General features: G+C 42.2%; 1 protein-coding gene across 1 annotated transcript; it reads left to right on the forward strand.

The window, feature by feature from the left end:
* The first annotated feature begins 364 nt into the window (after window positions 1-364).
* On the forward strand, window positions 365-4,820 carry LOC115797524 (tripartite motif-containing protein 16-like). The gene is made up of 2 exons (XM_030754118.1): window positions 365-409; window positions 2,902-4,820. The coding sequence occupies exon 2, from the start codon at window positions 2,911-2,913 to the stop codon at window positions 4,615-4,617; it is 1,707 nt and encodes a 568-aa protein (XP_030609978.1). The 5' UTR covers window positions 365-409; window positions 2,902-2,910; the 3' UTR covers window positions 4,618-4,820.
* The last annotated feature ends 9,567 nt before the right edge of the window (window positions 4,821-14,387 follow it).

Raw genomic sequence — 14,387 nt, forward strand, 5'->3', positions numbered from 1 at the left:
AGCTTTAAAAAAAAAAAACTGGGAGGTATTTATAAGCACACTAATCCGTCTGATGGGCTCACCAGTAGGACATAAAAATATGCCACTATGACATGTTGCTGAATTAAGTCATATATATCCAACTGAGAAACTAAAGAAGTCTGTTGAGTCTAACTTATTTTTAGAATTGTACTTTTATTTATTTGTGTACTTTTGGTACTTAATGTTTGTATACTGAGTAACACATGGCAGATTTTAAAGTTCATGTTCAAGGTTTTTTGCAGTAACCATATTCATGCAGGCGAAAAGCTCTCTAAATGTCACCCTGATGACGTCTGTGCTTCGAAGGCGGAGTCTCGCGGAATGTACTTGCCGCACAGAGTCACACCAGACCTGTGAAGAAAGCAGGAAGACTGATGCATGGTTTCTAGTAAGTATTCTTTAATACTTAAAATAATTCAGTTTTAATAGTTCATTTATTTTAAACATGTTTTATCCATAGGCCAAATACAAAAATCTAAGCTTTTTCAAACATGCAAGCAGTATCTTTTTAAGTAAGTCTGTGACCTGCTGTCTGTCTTTTACAAACATCTTAAAATTAAGTTAACTTTAACAAAAACAGAAATATTGGATGGATATGAATAAGTTTTATAGTTTAATAATGGCACCCTCTGTGTGCTACCTCACACTAGATTGTTAGTAGTGTTTTTAAAAAATATTTGTAATAAGATATAATATGATTAGATAATGGCAATATTAGAGTGATGTCATGAGTCAAAAATATTTTGGTACATTAACATTTACAAATAACATTTGTCCATGGAACAATGAAAAAAAACTGTACAAGCAGAGAACCAGAGGGTGAACAAAAAACAAACAAAAATACCAAATATCTACTCTTTCAAATGCCACACAGCGAGAGGCCTGGGCCAAAGGTGGAAATGAAACCCACACCTTCTAGATGTCATTCTAGTTGTGAGGAAGCACTGCTAACCACCACAGCACCATGCTGCTGCGTATTAATCCAGTCTGTTAAACCCAGTATGAACTAGATTTTTAGCAGGTGCAAAACCTGCTGATATGAAGTTGTTTGAACTCAAACACATAATTACAATAAAATAGACCATCAAAAAGTACAGTCTACTCAGCATTAAGAAGTAATGTTCACATTCTAGGTCATTTTAAGTAATATGAACTCAATATTTTTAAGTCGAATCAAAATCTGGGTTTACAGTGAACTAATTATTTAATGAAAGCAGCTTTCAGCTGCTCCTTTAGTGACAAGGAGTTGCCACAGCAGGTTGCTCCACATATTTGATTTGTCAGATCTTGACACTGGATGCTCTTTCTGACAGAAGTCCAAAGGCATTTAAGTCTCTTCTTGTTAAGCAAATGTATAAACCGCCACACTATGGAGCCACTAAGTTTTATCATTTTCATTATTATGGAAAGTAAAAAATATGGTCTCTTTCTTTGAACCTGGACTGAAAATCATTAGCTTTATTAAAACACAAACATTTTATGTGTTAGATGTTTTAATCGTGCTTTTCATAATAAATGAAAATATGAAAACAAATAGTATTCAACCAGCATCATAAACACATAAACATCTTCCACTATTGTAGTTTGAAATATATTAAAAATTTTCATTAAATGTAAGAATTTAAAATAATATAAAGCGTTAAAAAATTTTTTTTCCTTTTGTTACCAGTAATTGTTAAATTGCTTGCTTTAGAATCTGCATGAGATTCAACATGATGTCCCTGGGGACGGGGTAGGGTGATATACGCAATAAAGCAGTGTACGCTGGGGTGAGCTACAACCACCCCAGTGTAAGCAGGTCACAGATCACTGATCGGTGACCTGCTCCGATCAGTAGGTGATCAGAGCAGGTCACCTACTGATCGGAAGGTCGGCGGTTATCCTTGGGCAAGATACTTAACCCCAAGTTGCTCTCCACAAGTGTTGGAGTGTGAATGTTATATAATAAATGCACTTAGCTTAGTTAATCATGGAAGTGCTTGTATGAATGGGTGTGAATGGGGTAAATGTAAATGTGTTGTATAAGCGCTTTGAGTGCTCAGACAGAGTAGAAAAGTGCAATATAAGAACTAGTCCATTTACCATTATCACACCTATCAATCACTTTTTGACAAATGGTAGTTTGTAAATTTGTAGCTTTTTTCCACAGTTTTCTCTATTTTCACACAGAGAAAACTTCAAACAAACATGTAAGAATGTTCAGTTCGTTTATTGGCCGGTTGTATCTGGGTTGAGAGACACAAAAGAAGAAGGTGCTGTGTTTTGGACTGGTAGATAACACAGAGAGTTTACATTCTGCACGTCCCAGAATACAAAGCATACCTGGCTGCAGGAAGGCGTTTAGCTCAAACTTGCTATTTGGTGTTTCAAATAGTTTTTAACACTATTAGTTTGTAATTTGCAACACATAACATTTTAATTCAGTTCAATTCCGTTTATTTATATAGCGCCAAATCACAACAAACAGTCGACTCAAGGGGCTTTGTATTGTGGGTAAAGACCCTACAATAATACAGAGAAAACCCAACAGTTAAAACGACCCCCTATGAGCAGCACTTGGTGACAGTGGGAAGGAAAAACTCCCTTTTAACAGGAATAAACCTCCAGCAGAACCAGGCTCAGGGAGGGGCAGTCATCTGCCGCGACCAGTTGGGCTGAGGGGAGAGAAAAGATAAATAATTTTATAATTATTATGATGTATCAAATATACAAAAGTTACATTTTAAAATACAGAACACTACATTAAGAAGTTACCTGTTCTCACAGCTTCATTTACTACACATTCTTTCTGCTCAGCACTGTAAACACTTATTAATTAAAACTGGGAGGTACAACCTTCTGGAAAGCAATATAACCAGATGCATCCTCTTGTTTTCACAGTGAATCTATATGGCATTTGCACACAAAATGGCACAAGGAAATAAGTCAGAGCAGGTAAAACTCTGCTGTTCCGTCTGTCTGGATCCACTGAAGGATCCAGTGACTATTCCCTGTGGACACAGCTACTGTATGAGCTGTATTAATGATCACTGGAATGAAGAGGATCCAAAAGAAGCCTACAGCTGTCCTCAGTGTAGACAAACTTTTGTACCGAGGCCTGTCCTGGTGATAAACACCATGTTAGCAGAGTTGGTGAAGGACCTGAAGAAAACCGGACCCCAGCCTGCTCCTGCTGATCTCTGCTCTGCTGGACCTGAAGGACCTGAAGATGTTTCCTGTGATGTCTGCACTGGAAAGAAGCTGAAAGCAGTGAAGTCCTGTCTGGTATGTTTGGTTTCCTACTGTGAACAGCACCTCCAGCCTCACTATGAATCCTCTGCCTTTGGTAAACACAAGCTGGTCAACCCTTCCAAGGGGCTGAAAGGGAACATCTGCTCAACTCACAACGAGGTGATGAAGATGTTCTGCTGTACAGATCAGCGGTGTATCTGTTATCTCTGCTGCATGAATGAGCATAAAGGTCATGAGACAGTTCCAGTTGAAGAGGAAAGGGGAGAAAAAGAGAAAGAACTTGATGTGAATCTACAAAAGGCCCAACAGATAATCCAGAACAGAGAAGAGGAAGTGAAAGTGCTTGAGAAAGAGAGAGAGGGGATCAAACAGTCTGCTGATGCAGCAGTGAAGGACAGTGAGACAATAATAAATGAACTGGTGAGTTTCATCAAAGGAAAAGGCTCAAATCTGAAGCAGCAGATCAAAACCCAGCAGAAAGCTGAAGACAGTCGTGTCAAAGAGCTTCAGAAGAAGCTGAAGGAGGAGATCACTGAGCTGAGGAGGATGGATGAGGAGCTACAGCAGCTCTCACACACAGAGGACCACACCGAATTTCTACTCAATTACTCTCTGACATCCAAACTCAACAACTATACAGACTCACCGAGCTTTGAAACCTGTCCAGTTAAATACTTTGAGGATCTGCAAACAGCGGTGTCGGGAGCCAGAGATAAACTCAAAGCATTTCTAAGTGAGGAGTGGAGCAAAATCACTCTCACAGTGAGATCAGTGGATGTGTTACTGCCACAAGCAGAGCCCAGGAGCAGAGAGGAGTTTATGAAATATTCATGCCAACTCACACTGGACCCAGATACAGTCCACCGAAAACTCTTCCTATCTAATCAGAGCAGAACTGTGTCAGACACTGCTCCAAATCCAAATGATTATCCCTCTCATAAAAAACGAGACCGGTTTTCCATCCAGCAGCAGGTCCTGAGTAAAGAGGGTCTGATTGGACCTTGTTACTGGGAAGTGGAATGGACAGGGAAAGGAGTTTCAGTGGCAGTGACATACAAGAATGAAAATAAACTGGAGCAAAGTGAATTTGGAAGCAATAATAAGTCCTGGGCATTAGACTGTTACAGTCACAGTTATAAATTCAGACATAACAATGTTACAACTCTCATCTCAGGCCCTCCATCCTCCAAAGTAGGAGTGTATGTGGATCCCAGAGCAGGTATTCTGTCCTTCTACAGCATCTCTGACACCATGACCCTCCTCCTTAAAGTCCAGACCACATTCACTGAGCCGCTCTATGCTGGACTGTGGATTTGGAGTGCTTTCTGGACTCCCACCACAGCTACACTTAAAGAGATAAAGTAGATAGTGTTTATCAAACCCCTGATGAGAACACTGCTTGTGATCTATCTTTTGTTTCTCATTTCTCTGTAACATTATATTTGACGATTTGACCATTATAGTTGATTGTCAGTGTGGGTGGGACTGTGAGTGTGCTTTCATTTCCTGCTGATGGACCTTCAGGTTTTTAATGAGTGACCCATTATAACTGAAAACGAACATGTCATATTGCCATTTGTTGTATACAGTTCAATTGTGCATTGTTGCTTTAATGTTTCTTTTTCACTATGAATCATTAATAGAGTTTGTCAGACATTTTATTTGCTCCTTTTACTCTTTAAACTCAGACCACTATAATAAAGTTATAAACTAAACATATGTGGATGGTATTCATTATTTAACTCATTCTAATCTGTGAAGAATAGGAGAGAGAAAGGGGAGAAGACAGAAAAAGAAGACAGAGCACCACCAAACTAACCAAAACAATTCAAATGCTGCAACTACAAAAAAAAAGGAAAAAGACAACATACCAAAACAGAACAAGCAATACCTGGAAAAATAACTGTGGAAAAGGCACAACAAAATGAAGCATGATTGTATAAGAACAACAATTTTGTTATGCTGTGATTGCGTTAGTGTCTGTGTCATGGAATGCACTTACCAACGAGGGCAGAAAGCCGCTGCTCCGCCCACAAGGAGCCAGAGGCAGGCAGAGAGGGACCCAGGAAATCTGAGCCATCCGCAGCCCATCAAGAGCCACAAAAACCCGTGGCCGCACATTCCAGCGACAACCGCATACCCACCCCAGCAGAGGGGAGAGGGAAGTCCCAGATGGAGCCCCCCCTAGTCAAGGAGCAAGGCCCCAGGGAATTCAAGGCAATAGGAAACCGGCCCCCACAGAGGCCAGCCCCCCGTGCAGGCCGGCGGCAGGGCACCAGGGCCCAGGTGCTCAAGAACCGCCCGACATACCGCAGAGCCCACCCCCCACGCCAGAGAAGCCCAAGCCGCCCCTGCCCACAGCCCCCAGGAGAGCAGGTCGACACCCACGCCAGAACATCCAGCCCGGCCCAGGAACCCCAAGGCACCCACACCCTGGGGAGGCGGGGGACGCAGGAGCGACCAACGAGAAGCAGCCGGGAGACAAGGCACAAGAAGGCCCAGATTCAGGTCCAGCCATGCACACACGTATGCGCACACACACCCACCCACATATGCTCATGCGTACACACACCCACCAACATATGCTCATGCGCACACACATCCACCCACATATGTGCACACATATACACACACACACACACATCCCTACCTACACGCATTCACCCACCCAAATACACCCCAAGTTCCTATGTGTATCAGAGTGTAATGCAATTAAAATGGAGAGGCAAGTGTGGCTCCGCACGTGGCCTCTCCACACGAAGTTTGTATATGTGTGTATATGTACGTGTATGTATGTATGTGTGTGTGTGTGTGTGTGTGTGTGGGAGGGGGGGAGGGGGGGGGGCTTATGAGTAAGAGAGTAAGAGAGCCAGCTGTCTGCTGGCTCAGTAGGCACCCCGATTCCCCACACCCCAGCACAGGGCAGGAGCAGGTGGACCCAGGGCCCCGGCTACAGCACCATGGAGCACCACAGCACCCGAGACCGGCACCACAGCCCCCGCCACAGAGGGCAGTATGCTCCACTCCAGATCCTCATTCACTCAACGAGAGACACAAACAAGAGACAAGACAAACTGGCCTGAATTGGGAAAACGGTGCCCCGTCCACCCTAGCCACTCCACAATGACCGCCCCCACCACCCCCACCCCCACACGATGCAGGCACCCCAGAGCCCCAGAAGTGCAGACCGGACATCCCGACGCGGGCTGGGCCAACCCACCCCACCCAGTGGCGCGCTGGGACAGAAGAGACCCCCCCAGCGCCAGGGGGGACCCACCGGCAGCCGGCGCAATCCCAGAGCCCCAGACCCCACGCCCCGAGCCCCACAGAGAAAGACCGGCCAATCCGGCCAAGGGCCAGCAGTCATCACCCCAAGCACCCCGGCCACACCCCAAGACCGTAAGGCAGCACCCACCCAAGCCCCCCACCACCATCAACCAGGACAAGCACACGGACGCCACAAGAAGGCAGTCCCAGGATTCCAGTCCCAGGGGCTATCAGACAGACACAGGCTCCGGGAGTCCACCCCAGGCCGCCCACAGAGCACACCGGGAGCAGACCCCACAGCCAACCACCCCGCTAAGTAATGGAGCTGATCAGTGGGAACCAGAGAGAGTCAAATTCATCTAATTGGTTTTTAGAAGAAGCAGACATTCTCTCTAAGCTAACATGATCTAATAATAGATTTCTGTATTGAGTAATACACAGTTTATTTTTTGATTTCCAATTTATGAGGATAGTTTTCTTAGCGATGCACAAGGCGGTAAGAACTATGTGTGATATATGACTCCATCACTAATTCACTGACATCACCTAAAATACATAGTCTGGGGGAAGTTGGAACACGACAGCTAAACCATGTGGATAGATCTTCACATATCCTCTGCCAGAATTTCTGAATGTCGACTTCTGCTTCTTGATATATTGGTGGGTTTTCCCAGAGCTGGTCTATTCAATAGTTATTCAAAATATTCCACATGCCTTCTGAGCTCCACCTATCCATTCCATCCCTGACTCAATGGGAAGCTTTTTTGTTGTGTCAGAGTTGTTTCATATCCTTGCTTGCTGCTGCTACTTTTCCTGTCTTAGAGTCCTTCCACTCTTACACGCACACACACACACACACACACACACACACACACACACACACACACACACACACACACACACACACACACACACACACACGCACACACACACACACACACAAACACACTTATTGCTTAGTTTTAGTTTAGTTTCGTTAGTTTCAGTATTAGTTTTAGTTTTTCATACTTTGTCAGGTGCAAGATTCAAGGTACAAGAGTTACTCTTGTGTAATAAAAACTAAACAAAAGATACCCTTTGAAGAAATTTATTCAACAACCAACTGTTCACAAGACAGCAGCACTGCGTGCAAAATGTGTGTAATATTAAGGACACACATGAACATAAAAAGGGAGAAACAAAGAAAAACATGAACTCCCAAACTCAATAAATTCTACAATAAACTCCCAATAAAGTTCAGCGTCAGCAGATTAACAACAGCTTCTGTTTTGAAGCTAGCTTGGTTAGATGCTCGATATGTGGCCGACCTCGTCCGTATTTATTCTTGTGTAGCTGGATTGTGTGTGTTCATTACCTTACGGTCGTGTGCTTGTGTTTTATATGCGGTGCTGGCTGGTGCTTCTGTTGGTCCTCGATCTTTGTGCTGATTTTTTTGGCTGCAAACATATTTGTCCCTGTTATTTCACTTTCTTCATTCCCTCGCGTCCATTCCGACACTTTTAGCAGCTCCCTCCAGGAATTTGCTGACATTTGTGAGTCCTTGTATTGATTGTTCCTGATTGTTATTCTCTTACTGATAAAGTGGCCGGAAACGCACAAGGACGGAACAGGTTCATCACAACGTTGCAGCTGCATGGCAGCGAGGAGCAGTCACATTTCTCCGGAGTTGAACGCCAGATTCCGTCGGTTCAGAGCGGTTTCCTTGTGTGCGCTTCTCAGGTGGACTTTGATGTTGGTGTTTTTTCCTCACTGAGACGTGTTCCATACATATTTCATCATTCACAACAAGACACTCTTCTATCTGTATTATTGGACTCAATGAAACTCCATATGGGACTCTGCCGCTTTCTCGGCACACCGCTGCCATTACTTTGAGGACCAGCGTGGTGAGCACAGCACGCGCACAGCTGCCCGATGGCGCTCCCAGCTTAAATTCGGAGAGCAGAAAATTATCAATCCACAAGGCTTTTAAATAGAATGACAAACAAGAAAGGGAAGGTTATTTTATCTATCGTTTTAGTTAGTTTTTTAAACTCACAACACAGTATTAGTTAGTTATGTCTATCAGACACGGGACAGAGACACAGACTAGTCACAGCACTGGGAATAAAACTCAATCCAAAAACACAAAACAGACACAAGAACACAAATGCAGGGGAGACAGGGCCAAAGAGGACTAGGGAATCAAAATGTAAACCAAAAAAAAAAAAAAAAAAATAGGACATAACAAAACTCAATGGAAACAGAACACAAAACGCTGGGCACACAGCCCAGGACCATGACAGCTTCACGAGGAAGACCCACTTCCGCTATGAAGGCCATGTGACTTCTGGTACAGACCAACGTCCGCTATGGAGTTGATGTAGTGGTGCAGCCTGGTACTGTTGGGGTCCAGGCAATCCCAAAGCATCCAAAGACTGTACACAAAACACAGTGACAGCGGAACATTTCAAGTTTCCGGTCCATCTCCAAAACTTTCCAAAAGCTGCTGACGTCACCGGTAAAAGTCACTAAATTTGTCACTAGTCGCTTTTTGGAAAAAAGTTGTTAGTGGGGTCTGAAAAGTGGCTAAATCTAGTGACAAAGTCGCTAAGTTGGCAACACTGCCACAGAAGCAGAGCCGTAACCGAGACAGTGAGCTCAGGTGGAGCAAAAAGAAACGTTTTTCTAGTGTCCAAAGCAGCAGCGCTTTTTCCTCTAACACCAAAAAAACCTTTGCTGGGAAACAGCTGGAGGTCCTTCATCAACCATCTGATCAGCAACATGAAGAAAAGAGAACTTTGTAGCTGCTCCATCCACCGCTGTTTGTTTCACACAGAGAAAAAAATCTGCAGTAAAGTGATGGAAGTTAAAATATGCAGATGAACTGGTAATAAGACAAAAGTGTTTCTTATCCGATTAATTGATTAATCGATGGAATAATCGCTAGAATACTCGATTACTAAACTAATCAATAGTTGCAGCCCTACCTGGGAATAGTTTTGTTTATTCAAATAAACAAAGGGTATGTACTTTCCATATTGGGAGATGAGTTTGCATTAACTCATAAAATAAATACTGCTAAGTGTGGCACTCTGCCCACAGTGATTTCCTTTCCAAATTCCACTGGATTCTCACAATCATTGCTATAGAGTATGATGTATGTTGTTTAAACTGTACACCATGATAATGGTGTTAAGTTAAGAGCTTCCATATGTGGCCACCAGATGGAAGCATTACTGTAAAGACACACTTCTGTAAAATACTCTTGCATGTGCAGATGGTCTCTATGGTCCTTTGTGCTGCTACAGTCTGTGTTGCTGTACAGAGAGATGGATCTACTACTGCTTTGCCAGCTGAGGAGGGTTTATTATACCAGGAACTGTATAAATAAAAATTAATTCAGTACAACAGCTTTATACAACAGGGCACACCTCATGCACACCTCTCCCCAACAGGGCCGTGAACCTTCTGTGTGTGTTTTCACAGCAAATCTCATCAAGTTTCAAAATTACATAGAAATACATAAAAACATATGTAATAAAATAAAGCACAGAGAACTGTGACCACATATTAACTTTAGGAGACGTTAGGAGAACTTATCTCCCAACCATCAGTGGCAATTTTATATACAGTACCAGTCACCTTCTCATTCAATTTTTTTCTTTTTTTGTCCCTACATTCTAAATTAATACTGAAGTCATTCAGACTCTGAAGGAGCACATGACGAATCATGTAGTAAGCTTAAAAGTGTTAAACAAACCTGAATCTGTTTTAGATTTTATATTCTTCAAAGTCGGCACCTTTTGCTTTGAATTCACCTTTGCACACTCTTGGCATTTTCTCAGTCAGCTTCATGAGGTAATCACCTGAAATGGTTTCCAACAGTCTTGAAGGAGTTCTTAGAGGTGCTGAGCACTTGTTGGCTGCTTTGCCTTCACTCTGCGGTCCAACTCATCCCAAACTATCTCAGTTGGGTTGAGATCATGGGGTTAATGGAGTCATCTAATGCAACACTCCATCACCCTATTTCTTGATCAGATAACCCTTAAATAGCCTGGAGGTGTGTTTGGGGTCGTTGTCCTGTTGAAAAACAAGTGATGGTCCCACTAAAAGCAAACCAGATGGGATGGCATGTCGCTGCAGAATGCTGTGGTAGCCATGCTGGTTAAGTGTGCCTTGGACTTTGAATAAATCACCAACAGTGTCACCAGTAAAGCACCCCCCATACAATCACACTTCCTCCTCTGTACTTCACGGTGGGAACTACACATGTAGGAACCATCCGCTGACCTAGTTGAACTCTGGGAAGCATTCAGGTGGGCTCTTACCTGGGGTGCTGTTAACTTGCGGTTTCTGAGGCTGTTAACTCTGATGAACTTCTCCTGAGCAACAGAGGGAACTCTTGGTCTTCATTTCCTGCGGCGTTCCTGATGAGAGCCAGTTTGATCATAACGTCCGATGGTCTTTGCGACTGCACGTGAGGATACTTTCAAAATTCTTGAAAATTTTTTGACTGATAGACTGCCATTTTTCTTTGCATAGTTGAGCAGTTCTTACAATAATATGGATTAGAACATTACTCAAATTGGGCTATTCACTGTATACCAACTCCACCTCTTCACAACACAACTGATGGTCTCAAACACACTAAAAGGGCAATAAATTAACTCTTGAGAAGGCACAGCTGGTAACTGAAAACCATTCCAGGTGACTACCTCATAAAGCTGATTGAAAAAAAGCCAAGATATGCAAAGCTATCATCTAAGCAAGAGGTGCCCACTCTGAAGACTCTAAAATATAAAAGATATTCTGGTTTGTTTAACACTTTTTAGTTTACTAAATAATTCCATATGTATTTCTTCATAGTTTGGATGACTTTTTAAACAATTTTAAATAACAAAAAACCACTGAATTAGAGGGTATGTCCAAACTTTTGATTGGTACTGTATATATATATTTTTTAATAAATAACAATCAATTATCCAGTGAACATGAACAATTATATGTTAAGTTCAAATGGAACTATGAAATGACAAAAATGAAACAAATTAAACCAAAGAGAGAGCTCACATAACTGTTTAAACCAAAATAAATTCAGTCCAGTGACCTGCATGCTCCTGCAGCTCAACATAAGATTGAAAAATGAACATGACACAATAAATTGCTGTACTCAACACTGAAAACATCCAACAATTCTATAAGACAAAGCCTGTGAATGTAACATGTAAGGCAGTGAAAGTTTAGCACTTTTATTGCACTTCATCACTCTGTAAACGGGCGCACTGACATAATCTCACTTCCCCTCATCCTGGCCTCTAACTTACTGAAACTACAGGAAGTGACACCCAAGGTAAGTCAACGGTCACACTAAGAAAATAAAAGCTCCCAAAAGTATGAATACAGAATATGAATACATACTTAAGCATGAAAAATACTAAAAGAAAATAATGACAGAAGATATAGTTTGGTAAAATATGATTTTATCTTTTTAATATACTTGTTACACATGCTTTAATATGTGTACCATGAATGATAAGTAGTCATTCTACATACTAACTTAGATTATACACACATCCCTTAGGCAGAGTTATTAGAAAGCATTGCATACATTTTCATTGCTATGCAGATGATACCCAGCTTTATTTATAAATGAAGCCAGATGACCCCCGTCAATTAGTTATACTGCAGGAATGTCTTAAACACATAAAGGCTTGGATGACCTCTAATTTCCTGCTTCTCAATTCAGATAAAACTAAAGTTATTGGTCTTGGCCCCACAAACCTTAGAAATATAGTGTCTAACCAGATCCTTACTCTGGATGGCATTACTTTGGCCTCCAGTAACAGTGTGAGGAATCTTGGAGTTCTTTTTGCTCAGGATATGTCCTTCAATGCATATTTAATATTAAACAAATATGTAGCTTTCTTGCATTTGCACAATATTTATAAAATTAGTCTCAGATTGATGCCGAAAAGCTAATTCATGCATTTATTACTTTTGGGCTGGACTCTTGTAATTCTCTGGCTCCCTGTTAAATCCAGAGCTGAATTTAAACTCCTTCTTTTCTCATACAAAGTCTTGAACGATCAGGCCCTATCTTTAAGACCTCATAGTACCATGTCAACCCAATAGAGCACTTTGCTCTCAGACTGCTGGCTTACTCTTAAGAGTAGAATGGGAGGCAGAGCCTTCAGCTCCCAGTCTGGATTCAGGAGACAGACACCCTCTCTATTTTTAAGATTAAGCTTAAAACTTACATTTTTGATCAAGCTTATAGTTAGGGCTGGATCAGGTGACCTTGAACCCTCCCTTAGTTATGTTGCAATAGGCCTAGGTCCCTGGGTGGTTCCCATGATGCCCTATTTCTTATTCATTCACCTCTTTTTACTCTGTTTATACACCAGTTTATACACAGCAGATGACTGCCCCTCCCTGAGCCTGGTCCTACTGGAGATTTCTTCCTGTCGCCGGCAACAGAACGTACTTCAAATTTCCTGTGATTCGAGGACTTCGAGCAAGAATTACCATGGTAACCGTGCAAAGCGCAATTTCTCAGCTTTCAGAAACCATTTGAATTTTTCCGATAGGACAAACTGTCGCATAATTACAGTAATTCAAAGTACATGCTGACCAGCTGTTCAAGTAAGGGCAGGTACAGGTGCTTCAGCAGCAATCACCTGGTGTGAGAGGGTCAAAAGGGAGTTTTTCCTTCCCACTGTGCTTGCTTATAGGGGGTCGTCTGATTGTCGGGGCAAATTTAGAAAAGACTAAATGTTAAATTTTCATATTTTTTTATAGTAAAGCAAAAGATTGTAACAAACTAATATGTAAATACCAGAGACAATACATCCATCCATACATCCATCCTCTTCCACTTGTCCTTGTCCTGGTCCCGGGGGGGACTGGAGCCTAGCCCTGTCTCTCGCTCTATGACAGCTGGGGTAGGCTCCAGCCCCCCGTGACCCTGAACAGGATGAGCGGAAGCGAACAAATGTTTTAACTGATATATCAATGAAAAATAAATTATCAGAATATCAAATTAATATAAGAAAATCCCACCGAGACATTACTTTAAGTCCTCACATTAGTGTCTGGAATTAGCTTTCTCCGACCATGTGCAGGTTTCTAGATGTGCACATGAAAAGGAAACACACTAAATAGATGTTCTGACTTGTGTGAAACAACAAACAGAAGATTACTATGCAAATCAAGGCGGTAAATAGCTCAGAGGATTTCCACTTGGCCTCTTCTTTTTTTTTCTCCACCTGGTAACTCCAGCTATTGTTTTGCTTTTATAAACTATTTGAGGCTTTAGGCTTTCATGACTAATCTACTTCCTGATTCGCTCTGGCTGAGCTATAGAACAAGAGAGGATCGAAGGTGAGCTGAGGTGGTCTGTGTGTCTCAGCTCCCTAAGCCTTTTAGAGCCACTCCTGCTTCTTGGAAACACATACTGATCTTTTTATCTTTTTACAAAGGTAAGTTTGGGACGCACAATCAAAGACAAAGCCGTGCTGTGTCAGATGCCGGGTGGTAGCTGGGAGGCTCCCCGGTGCTTTGAGAGCCCATCCCATTACCAAAAAACGGATTAAGGCTCTCAAAGGCTGAGGTGTCCTGCCAAAGTGTCCTCAAGCAGGAGACTGAAGTGTGCTCAGAGTGCTTTACTCAGGACAGGAGCAGCAGCTAAATGTGCCCACATCCAGGATTTACACATTAAGTTAATGTATGCTCACAGTTTATATTCACAAAATGCAGCAATCTTAACAACAAACTTAACAGCCACTAATTTAGGTTTAATGTCCTGTATTAATTACTTCAGTGAACTCAATCCACACTGCAGGCGAGTGGAAGTGCAACACATTTGATGTTTTGTGATTAGTTTGAAC

The sequence above is a fragment of the Archocentrus centrarchus genome, chromosome 18 (genome assembly GCF_007364275.1).
Source record: "Archocentrus centrarchus isolate MPI-CPG fArcCen1 chromosome 18, fArcCen1, whole genome shotgun sequence".
Classification (NCBI taxonomy): domain Eukaryota; kingdom Metazoa; phylum Chordata; class Actinopteri; order Cichliformes; family Cichlidae; genus Archocentrus; species Archocentrus centrarchus.

Excerpts from the sequence above, each read along its gene's own strand:
- LOC115797524 (XM_030754118.1), top strand. The coding sequence starts at position 2,911 with ATGGCATTTGCACACAAAATGGCACAAGGAAATAAGTCAGAGCAGGTA.